The sequence below is a fragment of the Ceratotherium simum genome, chromosome 6, assembly GCF_057802395.1.
Source record: "Ceratotherium simum simum isolate JZ-2026a chromosome 6, ASM5780239v1, whole genome shotgun sequence".
Classification (NCBI taxonomy): Eukaryota; Metazoa; Chordata; class Mammalia; order Perissodactyla; family Rhinocerotidae; genus Ceratotherium; species Ceratotherium simum.
Window position 1 is genome coordinate 52,733,430 of NC_141905.1, and position 24,233 is coordinate 52,757,662.

Sequence of the window (24,233 nt, forward strand, 5' to 3'; positions counted from 1 at the left end):
TTTGTCTATTTGTTTTGGTCTCAATCTTCCATATGGAAGCCTTTTGTCAGAAGTTTGGTAATTCTTGGTTTTCTGCTAATGGTTAACAGTGGGAGACCAAACAGATGATTGGAAGGTGAGGCATGAATAAGATTTGTTGACCATGAGCTTCATTGTAAGGTGATATGAGCGGACTACTGATGGGGGAACCTTGATATCAGTATCAGCTATTTGTACTTGCTCAGATTCCCCAGAGAAGTGTCTTCCAATCTCCTGTCTTGGAGAGGGGGGGTGGTAAGGGTCTGGCTGCAATGTTTTGTTTGCTGAGGGAAGAGGGATGGTAGTCTTTGCACTGATCATTTAATATCCAGCAGTTAATTATTTACTGCCCCTATTTCTTGGTTTAGTTCTCATAATCTCACCTGTATCTAGCGTTTCCCCAGTCTAATGCCCCTCTGTTCTACCCTCTCCAAATAATATAAATTTTCAGACTTCTGCTGGGGTAGGTATGGGGGAGAGATAGTCACTCAGAGGCAAGGAGGGGATCTAGGGACCTAACTTTTTCTTCAAACAATTTTCACCATAGCTCTGATTTTATCGCCTCTTCCTCCCCACACACACCCAGTTCCCTATTCTGTGCCGTTTAAGGACTCTGCAGTGTAAATCAGGTTGCTCTTCATCTTTCCCTTGTAGAGTCTTGGTATTCAGCTTTCTCAGGTCCCTCTGCTTTCTGGCTTCTTTTTACTTTTGAGGCTATGGCCTTTTTCTTGTTGTCTTTGTCATTGCAGATTTATGTCTTTAAAACAATAACAGAACCTTCTACCATAGTTTTAGTAGAATTTTATGAGGAATTAAATATCTGTCCCCAATCTGCCATCCTAACCTGAAAAACCGCCATTTGTTTCTTTGTTTAACGGCTGAGGAATATATTCTGAGAGATTGTATGTTCCAGATTACATGTTCCTATATCTATTGTGCATAATAATAAACCACCCCAAAACTTAGTGGTTTAAAACTAACTGAATTTTTTTTTTTTTCACATATGTGTGATTTGGGTGGGAATCAGTGGGGAGGCTCATCTTTGTTCTCCTGAGCTTTAGCTGAGGTGGGGCAGAGGCCAGGAGCTGGAATCCCCTGAAGCCTTACTCACTCACATGCTGGCGACCGACGCCGGCTATAGGCTTGGACTTTAGATGGGTTCTAGCTATAACACCTACACTTGGCCTTTTCATTGGCTGCTTGGCTTCCTCAGAGCCTGGAGACTGGATTCCAAGAGTGCGCATCCCAGAAGAGAGAGCCAAGTAGAAATTTTATTGCCTTTTGTAACCTATTCATACAGCATTTCTTCTGCCACATTTTTTCATTAGCAGTGAGTCACTAAGGCTGGCCCATATGCAAAAGGAGAAGAATTAGCCTCCATCTTCTTTTTTTTTTGGTGAGGAAGATTAACTCTGAGCTAACATCCATTGCCTGTCTTCCTCTTTTTGCTGAGGAAGATTAGCCCTGAGCTAACATCTCTGCCCATCTTCCTCTATTTTCTATGTGGGATGCCACCACAGCATGGCTTGATGAGTGGTGCGTAGGTCTGCACCCGGGATCCGAACCCATGAACTCCGGGCCGCCGAAGCGGAGTTTGCAAACTCAACTGCTGTGCCACCAGGTTGGCCCCTAGGCTCCATCTTTTGATAGGAGGAGTATCAAAGAATTTATGGACATATTTTAAAACTACCACATCACATGAATGTAAAATGTAGATCCGGAAAGAGAAGCCAGGTCTTTTGATTGTTATTTTAGAACTTTTTCTTAAACCCTGTTGTAGGACAGTAAGTTGTAATTAAAATCAAGTGTTTAGATGACATACATATGCATGCTATATTTCTATGCTTTTTCAATTTTTCTATTATAGGTATTCTCTATGTTCAGTGTCTCATAGTTCACTCTAATAGAGAATTTTCTAACTTTTTTGATTGGGTTATAAGTCCTGTGCATTTTGCTCTTACGTAGTTACACAGATAGAAGTTAAAAGTTGTATCTAAACCAATACTTTTCAAACCTATTTTTGTTCTTGTTTTTTATTTTTGTAGCAAAACACTTTTTGAAAAACAAAATTTTTCTTAGGGCATCATTGTATTAAGCAGAGAATAACTCAACTGCTCTGAGTAAACTCATCCACACAGCACTATTCCCCTGAGGTGGCCCTTGAAGTTCTTTGGAACCTTGGGAATGACTGACTTAGGCCATGTCTTTCATTTTATGTTGTCAAAACTGAGGCCTGGAGAATTTCCATGACTTGTCTAAGGTTAAAGTTAGTAACCCAGCCAACAAGACCTAATCCTTTACTTCTAAGGCTGATGTTTTTTCCATTATTTATTTATTAGTGCTTATTTAATTACAAATTATAGTCACGCGTCACTTAACGATGGGGATACGTTCTGAGAAATGTGTCGCTGGGTGATTTTGTCATTGTGCAAACATCATAGTTAGTGTACTTACACAAACCTGGATGGTGTATATAGTCTACTACACACCTAGGCTACATGGTACTAATCTTATGGGACCACTGCCATATATGCAGTCCGTCGCTGACTGAAACATCGTTATGTGGCACATGATGGTATTTGGGGTGAAATTTAGGGTATAGCATTTTGCAACAGTGCGTCACCAGCAGCAAAAACCTTTATATCAGTATTTCCTCTCCAGCAGTAGGGGGATAAGGAATGGAGGCCCAGGTTCCTCTTACTGAACACCCAGCCTACATAGAGACTCTTGTTTACGTGTGATTCTGCTGTTGCCATCTGTGCTGACTGGCCAGGAATAATCTTCAGTCTCCTGATCATGTGGCCAATTTAAAAAGTCAGTCTTCATTTTGGTGGCTACAGTTGTGGAAAGCTACGTATTACTGGTTTCTAACTAGAGTCAGCCTGTGATAGCTTCTTGAAAAGAGTGAGCTGGTAAAATTTGGCTGATAATCTCACACCCTTATACGTAGTTGTATTATGATCTTCACATTTTTTTAATATACTGCCAGCACCCACCACAACCCTTATTCTTCTTGTACTGGCTTCAAGTGTTTTACTTAATGTTTCTAAGCAACCAACTAAAATTGGCAACACTATATTAAAAGAAAGGGAAAATGATTATTGCTTATCAATTTAGCACAGAGTGTTCCCAAGTATTGGCTGAATGAAACCTAAATGACAGGTTTTCACTGATAAATATATTTTGGCTTTTTCAGTGTATTATGATATTCTATATTGCAGAAGAAGCTGCATATAATAGAACAAAGATTTGCCCATTCTACTTACAGTATCAGTTTGAGATTTAATTAATCTCTTATCACCACAGTTATTGATTTTCTCTTTTGAATTAGATTTTAATAACCATCTGTGAGAACAGGCTGAAAGCCTGTCTTTGGAAACAATGCCTTGATATTCAGGGACATGAGAGCAGCTGTGAGCTGTTATTCTTCCTTCTTAATAGCTGAATGTCACATCCTGTAGTTTGGCTTTCATTCACTAATGTGAGCAAAGGATTCTGCCTTTCTTTGTGACTCAAGTTCCGTTAACATAGTACGTTAACATTCTGCATTATTCTTCAGTCCAAGTTACCTTGTAAACTAAAAGTAAATCCCATCTGGGCCTCTGGTTCTAACCTCACCCTATAAGCCTCTTGGCCTTGGCTTTACTATTTCTCTTATATAAGAATCTCCCCACTCTCAGGCTTTGCCAAAATCCAGTTCTCTTACTAACTAAAATTTCACTCTTCTTCTGCCTCAGCATGGTATTAATAAAAGTGAGTGGGTATAAAAATGTGTATATATGCTGTGTGTGAATAAGTTAATTTATATTTGAATGAGTCTGTTTAGATCTAATAGTGGGTGTTTATAGCTAGGTTGGGAAAGGTGTGTGGGAAGGGATAGGAAAGGGTAAGCCTGGTGAAGAGGAAGAGAAACTGTAGAGGAACCTCAAAAGATCATAGTAATAAGACTGGTGTTGGAGAGAGGAGACTGTTTATCATCTATCTCTTTTTGCTGAGATGCCCTTTTCTTTCTCATTAATAAAGATTTCCAAACATAATCCATAATAAATTATTTGTAGAGAGATCTAATTTTACTTGCTAATAAACTGAACCTCTGTCCAATTTGTGCTTAAAGTACAAATTACTAGAAATTGGATATTTCCATATTTAATAAAGGGCATAAAATTCAATTATGGAACTGAATTTACGAAATTTAATAATGTTTTATATTGTCAGCATCATTATTCTCTCTTCTAAAACCATTGAACAATATTTCTCAATATGATCCTCAGACTAGCAGCATCAGCATCATCTGGGAACATGTTAGAAATGCAGATTCTTATGGCCCACCTCAGATCTACTGAAACACAAACTTTGGGGAGGCCCTAGTAATCTGTGTTTTAATAAGTTCATCAGGTGATTCTGATGTACAGTAAAGTTTGAAAACCATTGCTGTTATATATATAGTATAAGAAATTAGCATCTTTGTGCTATCTTCTAATATGAAAGTTTACTTCAAAATATACCCTAAAACTAATGAAATTTATCTTAGTTGTTGAAGTAGGTGATAGATCCAAGCATAGATGCTTGATGGGAGAGTGGATAAGGAAGGAAGAAAGACCTTATAGCTATGTTACTGCTGTGATGGTTGATATGGTTGTTTGCTTAGTTGAAAATATATCCTGATTACATTAGAGTAGAATTAAATTCTGTATATGTACATTTCATTATTGTAGAATTTAGAATCTATAAAATATTAATCTGTTCTATTGGTTTGGAAGTATTAATGTTTGAGAAAATACAATAACCTAAGTAAAAAGCTTAGTGGATGGGCTCAATAGCAGAATGGAGGAAACAGGAATTAATGAGCTGAAATAAAGAACAGTGAAAATTACTTGGTCTGAACAATAGAGAGAAAATAGACTGGAAAGAAAAAAATGAGCTGTCTGAGAGACCTGTGGGACTATAACTAAAAATGTTACATTTTTGTCATTGAAGCCTTGGAAGGAGAGGAAAAAGAGGGTAGTCTGAAAAAGTACTTAAATAAATGACTGAAACCTTCCTACATTTGGCAAAAAACATACACCTTATAGGTTCAGGAAGCTGAGCAAGCCCCATACAGGTTAAACCCAAAAAATCCACATCAAGACATATTGTAATTAAATTTCTGAAAACCAAAAAAAAAAAAAAAAAAAAAAAGCTGAAAAGCAGCCAGAGAAACACCACACCTTACCTATAGGGGAAAAAACATTCAAATAACAGCAGATTTCTCATCAGTAATCATAGAGGCCAGAAGGAAGTGGCTGAAAGAACTGCCACCCCAGAATCCTATACCTGGTGAATATATTTTTCAGGAATGGAGGGGGAATCAGGACATTCTCAGATGAAGGAAAAGAGAGAATTTGTTGTCAGTAGACCTACTCTGAAAGAATATGTTAAAGGTTCTCTAAACAGAAAGTGTTTCCTTTTATGGTTGACAGTGGAAACAATCATTATAACACTGACTGGTTTGGTTCTAAATGTATGTAAAGAAAATACTTAAGATAATTATAGAGAGAAGGGTAAAAAGATGTAAAATGAGATACAGTTTCTACACTTCACTCCAACTGGTAAAATGACACAAGTAAACCATGATAAGTTATGTGTAAATGATGTAATATCGAGAGCAATCTTTTAGAAACACTACAGATAAATCAAAATGGAATTCAAAAAACTGTTCAAGTAACCCCCAGAAAGGCGGGAAAAATAACAGATAAAACAAAAAATATAATGACAGACTTAAGCCCTAACATTGACGATTAAATGTAAATGGTCAAAATACATCAGTTAAAAGACAGAGATTGGCAGAGTAGATTAAAAACATGACCCACCTGTATGCTATCTACAAGAAACTCAATTCAAATATAACAATATAGGCAGGTTGAAAGTAAAAGGATGGAAAAAGATGTACAGGAGTGGCTGTATTACTATAAGATAAAGTAGACTTAGAGCAAAGAAAATTACTGAGACAGAGAGGGACATTATATAATGATAAAAGGGATGATCATGCAGTAGACATAGCAGTCATAAATGTGAATGTACCAAACAACAGAGTTGTACGATAATGTGGAGCAAAAACCGGTAGGACTGAGTGGAGAAACAAAAATTCACAATTGGGTGTTGAACTGTAATTGTGTCCAACTGTAATTGTGGATTTGATAGAACTAGACAGAAAATCATCAAGGGTATAGAATGTAGAAGAACCCAACATCATCATCAACCAACAAGATCTAATAGACATTTAGAGAACAACAACAACAGAAAACCAGCCCACAACAGCAGAATATACATGCTTTTCAAGTGCTCACAGAACGTATACCAACATTGACCACATCCTGAGGCATAAAACAAGCCTCAAAAATTTTAAAGAATAGAAATAATACAGAGTATGTTCTCTGACCACGGTAGCATCAAATTAGAAATCAATAACAGAAAATAACTGGAGAGTCTCCAAACACCTGGAAACGAAACAACACACTTCTAGGTAACCCATGGGTGAAACAGGAAGTCTCAAGGGAAATTTAAAAAAACGAATGGAACTGAATGAAAATAAAACATCAAAATTTGTGGGATACTGCTAAAGCAGTATGGAGAGGGAAATTTATAGCAGTCAATGCATACATTAGGAAAAAGAGAAAGTTTCAAAACAAATATCTAAGCTCCCACCTCAAGAACCTAGAAAAAGAGCAAAACCAAAGCAAGCAGAAGGGAGGAAATATAAAAATAAGAACAAAAATCAGTAAAATTGGAAAGAGAAAAATCAATGAAACAAAGAGCTGGTGTTTTGAAAAGAATAAAATTGACAAACCTCTATCAAGACTGACAGATTATCAATATCACAAATGAAATGGGATGCTACAACAGACCCTACAAACATCAAAAAAATAAAAAATGCCACAAACAACTCCGCACAGATAAATTTGACAACTTAGATGAAATCGATCGATTCCTTGAAAAACACAAACTGCCACAATTCATCCAATATGAAATACTTCTATCAGCAGTACATGAAATGTCAGATTGATCCACATCCTCTCCAACATTGTCCTACTTTTTAATTCTTGCCAATAGAATGGGTATAAAATCATACCTCATTGTGTTCTTTATTTGCATTTCCTTAACCACTAATGAGACTGAACATCTTTTGATATGTGTATCATTTGTATGTTTTCTTCTTTAGAATGCCTGTTTGATTCTTTTGCACTTTTTTCTATTGGATTGTTTGTCTTTTTCTCAATGATTTTTAGGAAATATCTGTATATTTTTGGTACTTATCCTTTGTTATATGTGTTTCAAATGTTTTTCTCCGATTTGTAACTTGTCTTTTTACTTTTTTCGATATCTTTGGTGATCAGAAGTTCTTAATTTTAACATAGTCAAAAATATCAATCTTTTTTTTATAGTTGTGCTTTTTAGTTTCTTTTAAAGAAACTTTTCTATCCCAAAATCAGAAGAATTCTCCTATGGTTTTTCTTTTGACATTTTAGTTATTAAGGTGTGAGATAGGGATCCAACTTCACTTTTTCCCCATATGGTTAACTGTGTTTTCAAATCCCTTTTTCCAATGATCTGCCATTTATTTCATATGTTGAAATTTCATGTGTGGGTGAGTATGATTCTGGTTGCCTATTCTGTTGGTCAATTTAATCCTGTGTCAGTAGAATACTGTCTTAGTTACTATAGCTTTGAAAGTTCTGATATCTAATAGGGCAAGGGTCCCCCTTCTCACTCTCTTTCTTTAGAAATGCCTTGGCTGTTCTTGTCCTTTTGGTCTTCCATATAATTTTTGGAATCAGTTTATCAGGTTCCAGAATATTGCTGGGATTTTTATTGAATTGTATTGAATCTGTAGATCAGTGAGGGAAGACTGACTTCTTTATGATAGTCAGCGTTTCTAGCTATAAACGTGGTATTGCTTTCTGTTTACTTAAGTAATTTTTTTTTTTTGTGAGGAAGATTAGCCCTGAGCTAACATCTGTTGCCAATTTTCCTCTTTTTGCAAAGGAAGACTGGCTCTGGGCTAACATCCGTGCCCATCTTCCTCTACTTTATATGGGACCTGCCACAGCATGTCTTGACAAGCTGTGCCTGGGTCGGCTCCTGGATCCGAACACGTGAACCCTGGGCTGTGGAAGCAGAGCACGTGCACTTAACTGCCACACCACCAGGCTGGCCCTACTTAAGTAATTTTTAACCTCTGAACAAAGTTTTAGTATTTTCTTATAGAGATTTTACAATTGGTTCATTGGTACTTAATTTTTATAGTTTTGCAAATTTTTCTTCTTTTAAATTGTTTTCTGTTTTGTAGCTGGGATTTAGAAATGCATTTGACTCTTGTATATTGAAGTTTTTTAAAAATCCATTTACCTTACTAAACTCTTCTATTTCTAATTATTTATCTGTAGATTCTTTTGGATTTGTCTTTGTTTATAATCAAATCATCCAAAAATGACAGTGTTATTTCTTTTTTTCTAATCCTGTGTCTTGAATATCTTTTTATGTCTTTGCACTTGCTGGGAGCTCCAGTACAATGTTGAATAAAAATGCTGATGGTAGACTTGTTCCTGTGTTATTTTAGTCCTTATTTAAAAGAGAATGCTTTAGTATTGCCCCATTAATGATGATGTTGGCTGTAGTTAACTTTGTACTCTTCAAATAGAATATAGGTTTTTTAAAAATGAAATTTCACAAAATATAAAGTGATTTTCAATAAATTACTCATATGAGGAATTGTAAAGTCTGCAATGCCATAAAACTAGAATTAATAATAGAAATTTAGACATACTGGCTTAGAAAAATTTTAAAAATAGATTTCTTAATTTCTGCAGTGAAAAATTAATACTGAACTTAAAGTTTTAGAAAATAGCAACTATAAGTATTCTGCATCATAATTTATGTTATAAGGATAAAGCTATGTTCAGAATAAAAGTCATAGCCTTCAATGTTTTCACCCTGAAATAGCAGAGGGAATATTAGTGAAGTAAACGTCCAATGTGCGATTGCTCCAGGACTCAGTTCCCAAAGCTCAGTTCTCAGGCGTCTTCTCTATTTACACTCTCCTTAGGGATCTCAGTAATCTCAGTTTTACTACCTTTCATAAGATATAAACGTTCACATCTCCTGTGCACTCAAGATTCGTGTATTCGTTTATCTACTCAACGTCTGCACTTGGATGTCTAATAAGCATCTTACATTTAATGTGACCAAAGGAAAACTCGTGATTGCCACCACTCTCCCCCCAAAAAAAGCCTCCCCTAGTGTTCTCCATTTCAGTAAATGGCACCACTATTCACCCAGTTGGCTAGGCTAAATTATTGGAGTCGTCTTTATCTCCTGTCTTTCTCTCAACAAATTCTGCCATTTCTATCTTTCAGCATATCTTTCAACAACATATCCTATTAACTCTACATTCAAAATATATCACAGATCCAACCATTTCTCATCAGTTCCACTACTACCACTCTGGTCTAAGCCACCACCGTCTCTCACCAAGCCTGCTGCCTTACCAGATATTGATAGATGTTGTGAAATGATAGTAACTGAAATTGTTTGGTACAATGATAGGCTGGTCAGTGGAATCATATGCAGAGCCCAGTAATAGGCCCCAGTATATAAAAGAACTTAATGTTTGAGAGTTTGAGAAAACTAATTTCAAATAAAATTGGCAACAGAAAAGGAGCAAGGACAAATTCTGTAATTTTTAATTACAAAATTTTACTGTAATAAAGAGAATAAGAAACAGAATAATAGCTACTCAAACACACGTGTTTACAAAAATAGATAAAATTCTACTATTTCAAAATGAGATAAAATTCATTAAGAAAATGATATAACTTGAAAGAACAACATATGTCAGAATTGTAAAAACTCCGAAATGCAGTGCAATAAAGGAAAGAATTAGAAATATTTTAAAACATTTTAGAAATAAACTAGAAGGAACATAAAAGCAAACAAACATAACAGATAATGCCTTAAAAGAACTAGAAGATGAAAAGGAGGAAATGTTTAAATTTTTAAAAGAAATGAAGAAAGAGAAAAAGAATTTGAGAGAAATTAAAATTGAAATAGTCTATCCAACATATGGGTAGTTGGAGCAAGGAGGGTCTGGTAACACTCTATTCCTTGACTGGTTAGTGGTTTTGTAGGCGTTTGCCTTTTAATAATTCATTTAGCTGTGCATTTGTTTTGTGAGTTTTTTCTGTATTTGTTTTATTTTACAATTGTAAGGTTATGAAATGCAACAAAAAGGCAAACAATGAACTGGAAAATATTTGCAAAAAAGAAAAGAGAAAGAAAAATACATAAAATGTTCACGCAAATTGATAAGAAAATGCTAAAACTCCAGTAAAGAGTTGCAGAAGATGTAAGTGATTTGCATATGTTCAAAAAGCTAATAAACATTAAAAATATCAAATATCACTGAAATATTCCCTGAAAGACAACTTTTAGGAAAGGAGGAGAGGAAAGAAACTCAATTATATTACATCTGTAGATAACTGTTAATGTAAGATACAGCCTAATATCCGTTGTGGGTGAAGTTGGGGTAAGGTGGCAAAAGACCCTCCAGTAAGCGCGCTTCGCTGTGGTAGGTTTTTCTGTTGTACGATTCCCAAGGTGAATGCAGTACAAAATAATTCGTTTGTTTTGTATTCATGTTGAGTTAGACTGGCACTTTATAACTTGGAACAATTTTATGATTAATTACATTGAATGCTGTTTTATACTTCACAGTGAGAGACCTACCACCAATTTGCCTTGATGTTAGACAGAAACAGCGTCTCTCTATGGATGCGTTATCATCTGAAATGAAGGCCCCAGTTCTTCCAGAACCTGTCCTTTCTATCCAGCCCAAAACTATGAAAGACTTTCAGTAAGTTTCAGCTCACTATTATATGTAGACATATAGTCATCTGCATGTTAGCACTTTACATAATTTAATATTTTTGTGTGAGAAATTGATTGAACTTGTGGATCATTATAAGGTATTAGCCAAGAGTGAAGACACAAAAGACTAGATGTCTCAAGTCGAAGATGAAAACAAATGTGTAAATAACAGATCAAGGATAGATAATGTTTCAGCAAAACAAACACTAAGAGAATATGAGTCAAAACTGGCAAAAGGAGCTAACGGTAGTGATAAAATAGTAGAATCTTGCCTTTTTAAAAATCCAATTTCATTTACTTTGTGACACACAAACTATAAAAGCTGTGTCACTACTGAAAAAAATCCGAATGGATACGTGAAGGACTAAGTGAGAATGAGAAAATAGAGACAGAATGTAAATGAAATCTCAAGAAGTTTGTGAAGTGAAGGAAAGAAAAAGTGATCGTTATAAGGAGCATGTCAAGAATGAACTTTTTTAAAAGCAACTAAATGGGAAAGTTGAAGTTAGATTAATATCTTAATCCAATTAATTATAAATTCATAAACTGTATATACATTAACTAACTGGAATGTGTTTCTGTATTCAGCTTCAGTATTTCAGATTGCATGTTTGTTGACATTTATTTGTAAAGAAGTAATGTCATTTTATCTGAATAGTATTGTATTTATTATGGTTAATGAACGTTTTCATTTTAGGGAAGATGTAGAGAAAGCTAAGTCGTCAGGAGACTGGAAAGCAGTACATGATTTTTATCTCACAACATTTGATTCTTTCCCAGAACTAAATGCTGCATTTAAGGTAATAATACAGAAAACATTTTTAGTTTTAAATTTTCCAAAGCAGATATGATAAATTTACCTCTTTTTCTACCCAGTATTGACTTAAGCAGCTGTTTAAACAGACACACGTATGTATTAATTTCTGAAATTTTACGTATCACGAATAAATAGTAAGTGATATCTGAAAGGTTATTTTTATTTGTAATAGTGTTAATGTTTGACTCCACTGTTTCAGTTTTAAAAAAGAAAGATATTGGGGCTAGCCAGGTGGTGTACTGGTTAAGTTTGTGCACTCTGCTTTGGTGGCCCAGGGTTCGCGGGTTCGGATCCTGGGCGCGGACCTACACACTGCTCATCAAACCATGCTGTGGCGACGTCCCACATACAAAATGGAGGAAGATTGGCACGAATGTTAGCTTAGGGACAATCTTCCTCAAGCAAAAAGAGGAAGATTGGCAACAGATGTTAGCTCAGGGCCAGTCTTCCTCACCAAAAAAAGTTATTAAAATAATCCTTTTATATTTATTTTTAGCAATATTGCCCCAGAAGTTCTTTTTTATCATACTAAAAAATATTAGAAATTATGCAGGAATAATTATGGTTCAGATATTACTAAGAATAGTCCTTAAAATGTTATGTATGCTTAATTCTTTAATTGAATTTGCAGAAAGATGCCTCTGCCTCATTTAATACTGTTGAAGACTCTGGAATTAATGCTAAATTTGTGAATGCTGTATATGATATCTTACTTAATACTGTAAGTATTATTTATAAACACATGCAAAGAGTATAATTCTTTGGCTCTTCTGTATTTTAAAAGCAGCCACGCAAATATTGTAAAAATCACCTTGTAACAAAATTACATTAGAAACTCTGATATAATTTTATAGTAGATTTAGTTGGGATTTTCAGAAAGTTGGCTTATTTTATTCTTTTATTTTTCTGATTACTTGAGAATTGAGCAGAAAATACTTTTATATCCAGTTCTTGTTTAGAAAGGCTTGCTAAAATAAAAATCATGCTTTATTTACTCAGCAAAAGGAGGTAAGTTATTTAATTGTATTGGAATTACACTGAATCTCTGGATCACTGGTTCTCAAACTTTAGCATATATCAGAATCATAGGAAGGGCCTCTTAAAATACAGAGTTTCAGATTCAGTAGGTCTAGGTAGAGCCCAAGTATCTGTGTTTCTAACAAGTTCCCAGGATATGTTGATGCTCCTATCCAGGGACCAGATTTTGAGAACCCAACTGCTGTAGATCAATTTGTGAAGAATTGACACCCTTTCAATCCATGAACGTGGTCTATCCCTCCAGTTACTTAGATCTTCTTTAATTTCTCTTGGTAATGTTTTGTAATTTTCTAGGCAAAGGTCTTACACATTTCTTGTTACATTTATTTCTAGGAACTTGATTTTTTTTTTTTTGATGGTATCATTATTTCATTTTCTCATTGTTACTAGTATATGGAAATACTTTCATATATTTATCTTTATCTAGTTACCTTGCTAAATTCACTCATTAGTTCTGATAATATATCAGTAGATTTATTTGGATTCTCTATATACACAGTCATGTCATGTGTGAAAAGCAAGTTTTTCTCTTTCCAATCCTTATATCTTGTATGTATGTAAGGATAGGTGTACATATTTGCCTGATTGCACTAGCTAGGACCTCTTGTACAATTCTGAATAAAAGAAGTAAGAGCAGACATCTTTGTCTTATTCCTAATCTCAGTACTTCACTATTAAATATATGAAAGGGTACATAATAACATTTTTCATCAGAGAAATGGAAATAACATTACACATCCATTCAAAAATTAATAAAAATTTGGCAATGTTGTGGAACAATTGGAACTTTCATATCCTGATGAGGTAAGTATAAACTAGTACAACCACTTTGGAAAACTGCTTGGTATTATTTACTAACACTAATATGTGCATACACTATAACCCAAAAGTTTCACTCCTAGGGACACCTCTCTGACTTTTTTTGACTTGGAATGATATTAATGTTTTATAGACACTAAAAAATTAAATCTACAACATGAGGGGAAAACCCTTTAAAATGGTATATAAACAGAAAAAAAAAACCTAACTATATTTCTAATGAATACTATAACCATACAAAAAAAAAAAAAAAGGAACTAAGCCAAGTAGCTTTTTTACATAGTACTTTATATATCTTCAATCTAAAGATTAAAAGAAAGCTATAAACAAATCTTCAACTTTCTTAGGTTTTTTTTTTTTTAGTGATATGGGTTAATAATTTTGAAACTAGCTTCGATGTAGTATTGTTGAATTAGACAAATATATTGATGATGTTGGGAGTCAGGTTCTCATTTTTGGAAAAGAGATAAAAATATGAGATGGAGGAAGGCTAAAAATAACTCTGGTATTGAGACATCATAGTGAACTCAGGGATTTTAATAGATGGATATAGGTGTGTGTGTGGGGGGGTGTGTGTGTGTTTAGTTCCTAACCCTGTCACTGGAAGGGCCTAGAAGTAATAAGGTCCCAGTAGCAATGAGCACTTTAGCATACATGGTTTCTAAATACCATTCCCCGCTAAAAGGAATCAGAGCTCCCTAGAGAAATGGCTGATTGCAGGACTGAGGCAAGGCAAGTACAAGATGAACCTGGAACATCTAGTTGTTCACCATTAAAAATGTTGTTAGCTGTAGGTTTTTGTAGATGTTCTTTATCAAGTTAAGGAAATTCCCCCTATTCCTAGTTTGCTGAGAGATTTTTTTGGGTTTTTTTTTTTTTTTTATCGAGCATGGGTGTTGGATTTTGTAAAATGCTTCTTCTTCGTCTATTGATATGATCATATGATTTTTCTTCTTAACCTGTTGATGTGATGAATTACATTAATTGATTTTCAAATAATTGAACCAGCCTTGCGTCCATGGAATAAATCCCATGTGGTCATGGTGCATGATTCTTTTTATACATTGTTGGATTTGATTTGCTGATACTTTGTTGAGGATTTTTACATCTGTGTTCAGGAGAGATGTTGATCTGTAATTTTCTTTTCTTGTAATATCTTTGGTTTTGGTATTAGGGTAATCTTGGCCTCATAGAATAAGTCAGGAAGTAGTCTCTCTGCTTCTGTTTTTGGAAGAAATTGTAAAGAATTGGTATCTTTTTTTCTTTAGATTTTCAGTAGAATTCACCAGTAAAATCATCTGGGCCTGGTGCTTTCTGTTTTGGAAGGTTATTAATTATTGATTCATTCCTTTAATAGCTATAGGCCTATTCAGATGATCTATTTCTCCTGTGTGAGTTTTATGAGATTGTATCTTTCAAAGAATTGGTCCATTTCATCTAGGTTATCAAATTTGTGGGCATAGAGTTTTCATAATAGTCCTTTGTTATCCTTTTACTGTCCATGGGGTCGGTAGTGATGATCCTTCTTTCATTTCTGATATTAGCAATTGGTGTCCTCTTGCTTCCTTTCTTGGTTAGCCTGGCTAGAGGTTTATCAGTTTTATTGATCTTTTCCAAAAACCAGCATTTGGTTTCATTGTTTTTCTCTATAAATTCCCTGTTTTCAATTTCATTGATTTCTGCTCTAATTTTTCTCATATATTTTCTTCTGCTTACTTTGGAATTAATTTTCTATTTTCTTTTAGTTTCCTAAGGTGAAAGCTTAAATTATTGATTTAGCTCTTTCTTTTTTTCTAGTATAATCATTCAATGTTATATATTTCCCTCTAAGTACTGCTTTTGCTGTGTCCCACAAATTTTGATAACTTCTATTTTCATTTTCTTGCAAAGCTAAACGTGGACTTACAATATGATCCAGCAGTAGTGCTCCTAGGTATCTACACAAATTATTTGAAAACTTGTGTCCACCCAAAAACCTGCCCATGAGTGTTTATAGCAGCCTTATTCATAATTGCCAAAAATTGAAAGCAATCCAGATGTCCTTCAATAGGTGAATGCATAAACAAACTCGGGTATGTCCATACAATGGAATATTATTCATCAGTAAGAAGAAATGAGCTGTCAAGCCACGAAAAGACATTTGAGGGGGACCTCAAATGCATATTGCTGGGTGAAAGACACCAGTCTGAAAAGGCTACATACTGTATGATTCATACAATATAACATTCTGAAAAAGGTAAAGCTATAGAGATAGTAAAAAGATGAGGGGCTCAGGGGCGGGGAGATAGGGAGGAATGAAAAGGTGGCACATGGGATTTTTAGGGCAGTGAAACTATTCTATATGACATTGTGATGGTGGATACATGTCGTTATGTATTTGTCAAAACCCATAGGATGTGCAACATGAAGAGTGAACCAATGTGAACTATGGACTTCAGGTGATAATAATGTTATCAGTATTGGCTCACTTGTAACAAATGTACCACACTACTAATGCAAGATGTTAATAATAAGGGAAACTGTGTATGAGGATGGGAGAAGGGCACATATAGGAACTCTGTACCTTCTGCACACTTTTTCTATAAATCTAAGACTGCAGTAAAAAAATATATTACTAATAAGGAAAATGGTGGGGACATGACAGAGGATCCAGCTTGAAGGCCCAATGACCAAATCTTAGACAATTTGACCATTAAAATAAAAATGGTAATAATGAGTTATAACTCACTGAATAAAATAAGAATCTGTGAGTCTATACTGATAAATAAATAAATAGATTATGGTTAGATAGATAAATAGATACATAAATGTAAGAGAAAGAAAAGGACATTTTCAAGTAGAATGAGAACTAATAATTGTAGAAGGAATGATAAAGCTAAAAAATTACTATTTGTAACCATCATAGTAGTAATCAATTCAGTCGTTATCTTAACCAGTTAACTAAATCACCAAACTGACATCAAGTGCTTCTTGATGTGATGCACTGAGAAGGACACATCATTTATGAGTCTTCCTTCCAAAAATGCATAACCTGGGCCAAATCATGAGAAAACCACAGAAGAACTCAAATTAAGGGATATTTTGCAAAACAAATGACCTGAACTCTTCAAAAATGTCAGTTTTGTGAAAGATTTTTAAAAAAAGGCTGAGGAGCAGTTGTGGTTATTAAAGGAGACGAAAGAGACATGACAGCTAAATGCTATACATCCTCTGGGATCAGATCCTGAACCAGGAATAAAAGTGCTATAAAGAACATTATTGGGACAATTGGCTACATTTGCATAAAGTCTGGAGATTATATAATAGTATTATATCAGTGTTAAATTTCCTGATTTTGTTCATTGTACTGTGGTTATATAAGTGAATATACCTTTTCTTAAGAGCCACACACTGAAGTATTGAGGGATAAAGGGAAAACATGTCTGGAACTTATTCTCGGTGGTTCAGAAAATAATTTATGTAGTTAGAATAAATGATAACACAGATGAGAAAAATTCTTAGCAATTGGAAAATTGGAGTAAAGGGTACACAAGAGTTCTTTGTACTCTTCTGGCAACATTGCTATAAGTTTATTCAAAAAGGAAGTTTTAAGAAATCAATTGAAACTGGAGAGAAGGACAGTAAGCAGGCTTAATACTGGTGTCACACTGAAACTTGGAGCCTAAGCCTTGTCTAAGCAGCAAGTTGAGGTAGTTGAATAAGAGATCCAGGATAAACCAGAGACCCTGAAAAAGGTGCTAAAGTGGTCTCAAGCCTGAAGAGCTTCCTTTCCCCACTGCCCTTACCATCTTCCCCCCTGCCCACCATTTTCTAGAAGAAGGAAAATAAAAATCCTCATTTTTAGGGCCCTAGGATTCCCAAAGAATGTAATAAACTAAATATGATCAATAAGCATTCAAAAAATATATAACTATGAGTAAGAGTCAGAAAAAGTAACATAGATTTAGATTCCCTAGGAATTCAGATATTGAGATTATCAACGAGACTATCTAAAATAATTAGATTTGCCACCAAATAGAATTTTTAGAAGTAGAAAAATCAATAGATGGATTAAACAGCAGGTTAGAGACAGCTGAAAAAAGAATTAGCAAACTGGAAGATAGAAGTGAAGAAGAAATTTCTCAGAGTAGACCACAGAGGGAAATAAGAGATAAGGAAGTATGAAAAAAGTAAAGATATTGAGGGTAGAATAAGAACATCTAAGATACATTTTATTCTCAGAAGTAGAGAATAGAAAGAATGTAAATATGTTTAATGGCTGAGGATTTTGCAGAACTAACGTTAAGACATGAATCCAGAAATAACACAGGAAGCACAATATGTGCTAAGCAAGACAAAAGAAATCCAAACCTAGACTCGTTGTAGTGAAACTGTGGGACATCAAAGTAAAGAGAAGATCTTATAAAAAACAAAAGAGAAAAGACAGGTCATCCACAAAGAAACAGTAGTTTACTGTCACCAGACATCTTCACAGCAACAATGGGAGCCAGAAAACATAGAGTAATATTTTCAAAATGCTGAAAGAAAAGAGTATAAACACTGATGGACATGGCCAGAGAAACTAACTTTCAAGAATGTGAGTGACATGAAAATATCTACAGTAAACAAAAACCAACTTTACCACCAACAGACATATTCTTTTTTTGTGTATGTGAGGAGATCAGCCCTGTGCTAACATCTGCCAATCCTCTTCTTTTTTTGCTGAGGAAGACTGGCCCTGGGCTAACATCTGTGCCCATCTTCCTCTGCTTTATATGGGATGCCGCCACAGCATGGCTTGACAAGCAGTGCTTCAGTGCGCGCCCGGGATCCGAACCGGTGAACCCCGGGCCACCGCAGCAGAGCGCACGCACTTAACTACTTGCACCACTGGGCTGGCCCCAACAGACATATTCTTAAAGAAACTTCTAAAAGATGTACTTCTGAGAGAAGGAAAATGATTTCAGAAGGAAGATCTGAGACGTAAGAAAGAATGATGGAAAATAAATTGGTAAATATTTATATGTCAATCTGAACAAACACTGCATAAAATTAGTATCTAATGTGTGTAATTAAGAAGAAAAAAGCCAAAAGACCGGAGAATAATAACATGTAAGTAGGGCAAGGTTATTGGAGTTAAATGTATTCTAAGATGCTCTAAAGAGAGATTAAGATAATAACTTTAGACTTGTTAACTATGGATGGTAGAATTTCTTTTCTTTTTTTTTTTTTTTTGGTGAGGAAGATTAGCCCTGAGCTAACATCTGTTGCCAATCCTCCTCTTTTTGCTGAGGAAGATTGACCCTGGGCTAACATCCGTGCTCATCTTCCTTTACTTTTTATGTGGGACACCTGCCACAGCATGGCTTGATAGGCGGTGCACAGGTCCATGCCTGGGATCCAAACCTGCAAATGTCGGGCCACCGAAGCAGAGCGTGTGAACTTAACCACTACGCCCCCAGGCAGGCCCCTGGATGGTGGAATTTTAAAAATAACCTCTGAAATAATACGAACTTGGCAGCTAACAGTCGTAACTAAATAGGAGAGTGGAGAAAGAAAACAAGCTAACAAGTGGAGAAGTAAAATGTGATCAGGTTTTTTTTTTTTTTTGTGAGGAAGATCGGCCCTGAGCTAACATCTGCCAATCCTCCTCTTTTTTTGCTGAGGAAGACCGACCCTGGGCTAACATCCATGTCCATCTTCCTCTACTTTATATGTGATGCCACCACAACATGGCTTGACAAGTGGTGCATCGATGCACGCCCAGGATCCGAACCGGCGAACCCCGGGCTGCCGCAGCGGAACATGTGCACTTAACCGCTTGGGCCACCGGGCCAGACCCGATCAGATTTTTTTTAAAGGCAAGAAAAACAGAAGCATAAAAAGTGTATTAAATAGAAAACAGAAAGTAAGATTGTAGAAACAAATATATCAATAATCACAACAAATGTAAATGTGTTAAACTTACTTGTTAAAAGATATAGACTGTCACTTTGGATTTTAAAAAATTCACCTCTATGCTAATTACAAAAGACACTTAAAACATGAATATCAAAAGGTTGAGAGTAAAGGTATGGAAGAAGATATACCAGGCACATGCTAACCGGAAGAAAGTTTAAGTGTCTGTTGCTAATTTCAGACAATATATGGGCTTTAGGAAAATAAATACTATAGGTGATCAGATGAGAGAGAAATCATTAGAGTTGGGAAGATTATACAGAAAATATTGATTTTTATTTGCACCTTGGAAGGATGGATCTTAAGCACAGAGTCAAGCACTCGTTCAGCATGTATAAATTGAGTGGTACATCCTTGGTGTTGAGGATATAATGTTAAACAAAATGCACAGAATATAAATCTCCAAGGAGTTTACATTCTAATTGCTAATAGGAGCAGAAGGTGAGTAGATAATAAATGTGAAAACAAATCGGAAAGGAGACAATTTCAGTACTGATAAGTGCTGTGAGAAGACAAGGTATTGTGGTAAGGAATGACTAGGGGTTGCTTTAGCTAAGACCCTCACAGAAGGCCTGTGTAAGGTGACATTTGAGATCTTAATGATGAAAAAGACTGAAGCCATGTGAAGATCTGTGAGAGCAGCACAGTAACAGAAGTTGCAGCTAATACGAAGGCCCTGAGAAGAGAACACAATTGGCAAGTTCAGAAATAAGGCTCTTGTAACTAAAGCTTGATGAATTTGAAAGAAAGGAGAGGACTAGGGGAAAAGAAAAAAAAAAAGGAGAGGATTAGGTTGGAGAGGTAGTCAGGAATCAGACAGACTGTATATGGCCATGTGAGTTGGAATTTTATTGTAATTGTAATGGAAAGTCATTGAAGGATTTTAAGCAGAGAATGAGGGGATGATGTGACATGATTTATAGTTAAGAAAGATCTCTCTGGATGCTTTGTGGAGGATGGTCTGTAGTGGGGCAGGAGAAAGGAGTTAGGAATAGATTGGATGTGGGACTTGAGGTAAAAAGGAAAATGAGTAGATAGTATTGCCATTTAATTAAATGAATAAGGCTGAGGCATCAGCAAAGGAGAGAACAAAGTGTTTCAAGAAGGAGGGAGTAATTAACCTTGTCAGATGCTGCTGAGAGATTTAGTAAGATTTTTGCAGAGAATTGACCGTTGTCTTTGATAAGATATTGATAATTGATGACTTTAGTAAGAGCCATTTCAGGGGAATTGTGGGAACAAAGCCTATGTGGAATGGGTTGAGGAGACAATGAGAGAAGAGGAAGTAGAGATAGTGAGTTCAGACAACTCTTGAGGAGTTTTGCTGTGAAGGAAAGCAGAGAAATGAGGGGTTAGCTGAAAGAGTACATGGGTCCAAATGAAGGGTTTTTAATATGGGCAATATATTAGTCAGGGTCCTGGTGGGAAACCAGCGACACACTCAGATTGGTAACTTGAAGAGGACTATTTACAAAGTTGTTACCAGAGTAAGGGAAACCGTAAAGAGCAGTACAATACCTGGGGTAAATCTGGAGATGGGCTATGGGGGAGAGGGCTGCCTTACAGGAGATGTGACTTTCTATTGAAGGACACAGCCAGCCCATGGTGACATTGCAGGGAGGGAGCTGAGGGAATAAATACCCTAATTTCCCTCTCTTCCCTTTTCCGTAAATGTTCTTAAATTTTATTTATTTATTTATTTTTCCCCCAAAGCCCCAGTAGATAGTTGTATGTCACAGCTGCACATCCTTCTAGTTGCTGTATGTGGGACGCGGCCTCAGCATGGCCGGAGAAGCAGTGCGTCAGTGCGCGCCCGGGATCCGAACCCGGGCCGCCAGCAGCGGAGCGCTCGCACTTAACCGCTAAGCCACGGGGCCGGACCCGTAAATGTTCTTTATTGGCTGAATCCAACCAGACAAAAGGCAAAGGAGTCTGGTTGATGTAGTCCTTATTAGTCAACCTCCTAGAGCATAGAGCAGGGTCAAGAAGAATGGAAAGGCAGAGGCAAATTCATGCAGATGATTTAGTATGTCGTGTTCTACTGATGGCACTGATCTAATAGAGAGGAGATAAGAGAAAGCTGAATAACCAGGTCCTTGGCAAAGTGAGAGGGGCTGGGATATAGGCCCCAAGTGAAAGAACTGGCCTTGGTCAAGTGCTAATGCAGGTAAATTGGTAGAATTGCTGGTGGAACGATGAATCCGTTCTCACCTGGGTGCTGTTTTCTCTCTGAAGTGTGTAGCAGAGTCATAGCTGAAAGTGATGGATCAGAAGGAGGTGTTGGAGATTTGAGGAATGAGGAGTAGATTTGAAAAGTTTGAAAGTTGTCTTGGAGAGTAGGGAGGTAAATGAACTTGGGAAATGTTGAGGGACTGTCAGTGGTGTTGAGTGTCCTTTTGAGATTTGTGTCATAAACTTAAAATGTGTCCAGTCAGCACTTTTGTTTGATTTTTTCCTTTGCAGCCTTCCACTGTTCAGGGGCAGACACTAGATAAGTGGTTAATTGAGCAGGGATGGTGTTTGCCTTCTGGGTGTGAAGGGTCACTGTAAGTAGAGGGGGAGAAAGGAATGATATATTAAATATATATATAAAATAAGATGCTAGGCTGAATGAGTGCTGACAGACAAGTCTTAAAAGTGATGGTTGTGGTTTTAAAATAAATCCGTGATATATGCTTGTTTTCTTGGCATTTGCCTCTTATAACAACGTGACAGAGAAATTTTAATGATTATTTGAAGCTTCTAGTTAATAAAGTTTTATTATAAGCTAAAGTACCTTCTAGATGTATTTTATTTTCATGCATTCTTATTAGACATGCTTGGTAGTAAATAAGATTTTTTTAGTATTTGAATTATTAAACTATAAAGGAATGTTATTTGGTGCCTTTTCCAAATCCTATAATGAAAAAAAATCTTTCTTATTTTTTTATTGAATGTAATTTGGTTGCACTTAATAAATTGTGGGTTTAACTGCTAATTGTAAGTTGGTATTGGTAGGACTAAATATGTTCAAAATGTATGCAGTTATTTTATATTGTTAAACATGCTACTCTTGGACTTGTATTCATGATTTTATCCTGTCAATCCAGGGAAAGTGAAATAGTTTCTCAGTTATATAAAACTAATGTTGGTCATCAAAGGCCACCGTATATGTTTTTGCAGGTTGTACACTGCACGTTCCAGGGGCCGTTCTCATTTAATCTTATGTCATTGATGTGCCTTAGGGCTCTCAGATGTGAAATTGATACTACCATGAGTGGCAGTCCTTGGTAATCAAGTCTGATTTTAACTCTTGAATGAGATCTGTAAATATAATTAACATATAAAAGTCACCAAAGTAGCTAATCCTAATTATCTTATGATTTTCTTTTGCCTACAGCCTCAAGACATTCAGAAAACAGTATTAAAGGGAATCATTAACAGCCTGTTACAAGAATGGAAGGGGTAATTGTAACTAATATTTAGCTAATCAGTATAGATGGTTGATTTACACATCTCATATGTCTTTAATATATATGTATGTATTTTACTCTCAGAAAATAGTTATAATAAAAACATATTTAAGACAGAAATTATAAACCATTTATAACAAAGCTTTTTAACTTGAGATTTGTGACTTCTCAGGAGGGTCTGTAGGTGAGCTTCAGAGGATCTGTGAATCCTTTAAAATTGTATATAAAATTTGTTATGTACAGATATATGTGCTTTAGAAAAATGAGATGGGTAGTTACATCAGTAACCTAGAATGAAATAATATGGGTATTAAATTTAGCCTTTGGCTTCTTGGTAGCCAAGGCAAAATTTTTCTCGTTTCTAATGTAAGGAAACATAAGTTTAGCTGCTGAAATATTTTTTTCTTGGCAATAAATATTGAAGCGTTATATAAGGAATGATGGGCAATGTAATTGGTAGTATTTTGAACAGTGAATATACAGGACACACAAAAATAAACTTTTAAAAGTACATATTATTTAAATTGATGTTATTTAAGTAGCATTATAATTTAAATAATAGCTTCTATTAAAGCCAAAGTTATACTGTTAAATTCTAATTCAAATGTTTATATTAAGCCCAGTTTGAAAATAATATCAAACTAGAATTCTTAAATATAATGTTAAATGTACCCTATATATTTTAATAACATTTTCCTGATTTTCAAAGAAATTCATAGTTATAGAAAATTTAGAAAAGGCAGAATAGTATAAAAAAAGTAAAAAATTAACATTTTGCAGTTTTTTTCTAGTCATCTTTTAAAGCAATTGAAATCATACTGTATAGTTTCATATGATTTTTAGCTTGATATTTTTCCTCATTTATCACTCTAGTAATAAATTTGCATTTTCCTTGAATTGTATGTTTCTGGTTGAACACATAGTGCTTCGTTGAAAATGGAGAGAAAAATTTAGAATGTAAGAGGAATGAGAAAGTCGAGTGGTCTGAAACTACTGGGATCTCGGTCCTCTCTGATAAGCCAACTCGCAAAGCTTTCTAATGTCTGCTCCTCAAAAATGCGCCTGAGACAGATGAAAATAATTATTTGATGTGACTTACGGATCAAAAGAGCATGTAGTCTTTACTCAAAAATCTTGTTTTATTTTGCATTTATTATGACAACAAGATCTAAAGTTTATTGACTTTATTATGGGCTAGTCACCTTTCTAACAATTTTACATGTATTTCTTATTGAATCTTCACTACAATC

General features: G+C 35.4%; 1 protein-coding gene across 1 annotated transcript in view; it reads left to right on the plus strand.

The window, feature by feature from the left end:
• Positions 1-24,233, plus strand: part of HECTD2 (HECT domain E3 ubiquitin protein ligase 2) — a 78,327-nt gene that overhangs the window by 25,709 nt on the left and 28,385 nt on the right. The window contains exons 3-6 of the mRNA XM_004427821.3: positions 10,768-10,906; positions 11,618-11,720; positions 12,369-12,458; positions 22,911-22,975. Coding sequence (XP_004427878.1) covers positions 10,768-10,906; positions 11,618-11,720; positions 12,369-12,458; positions 22,911-22,975 — 397 coding nt within the window. The remainder of the gene's footprint in view (positions 1-10,767; positions 10,907-11,617; positions 11,721-12,368; positions 12,459-22,910; positions 22,976-24,233) is intronic.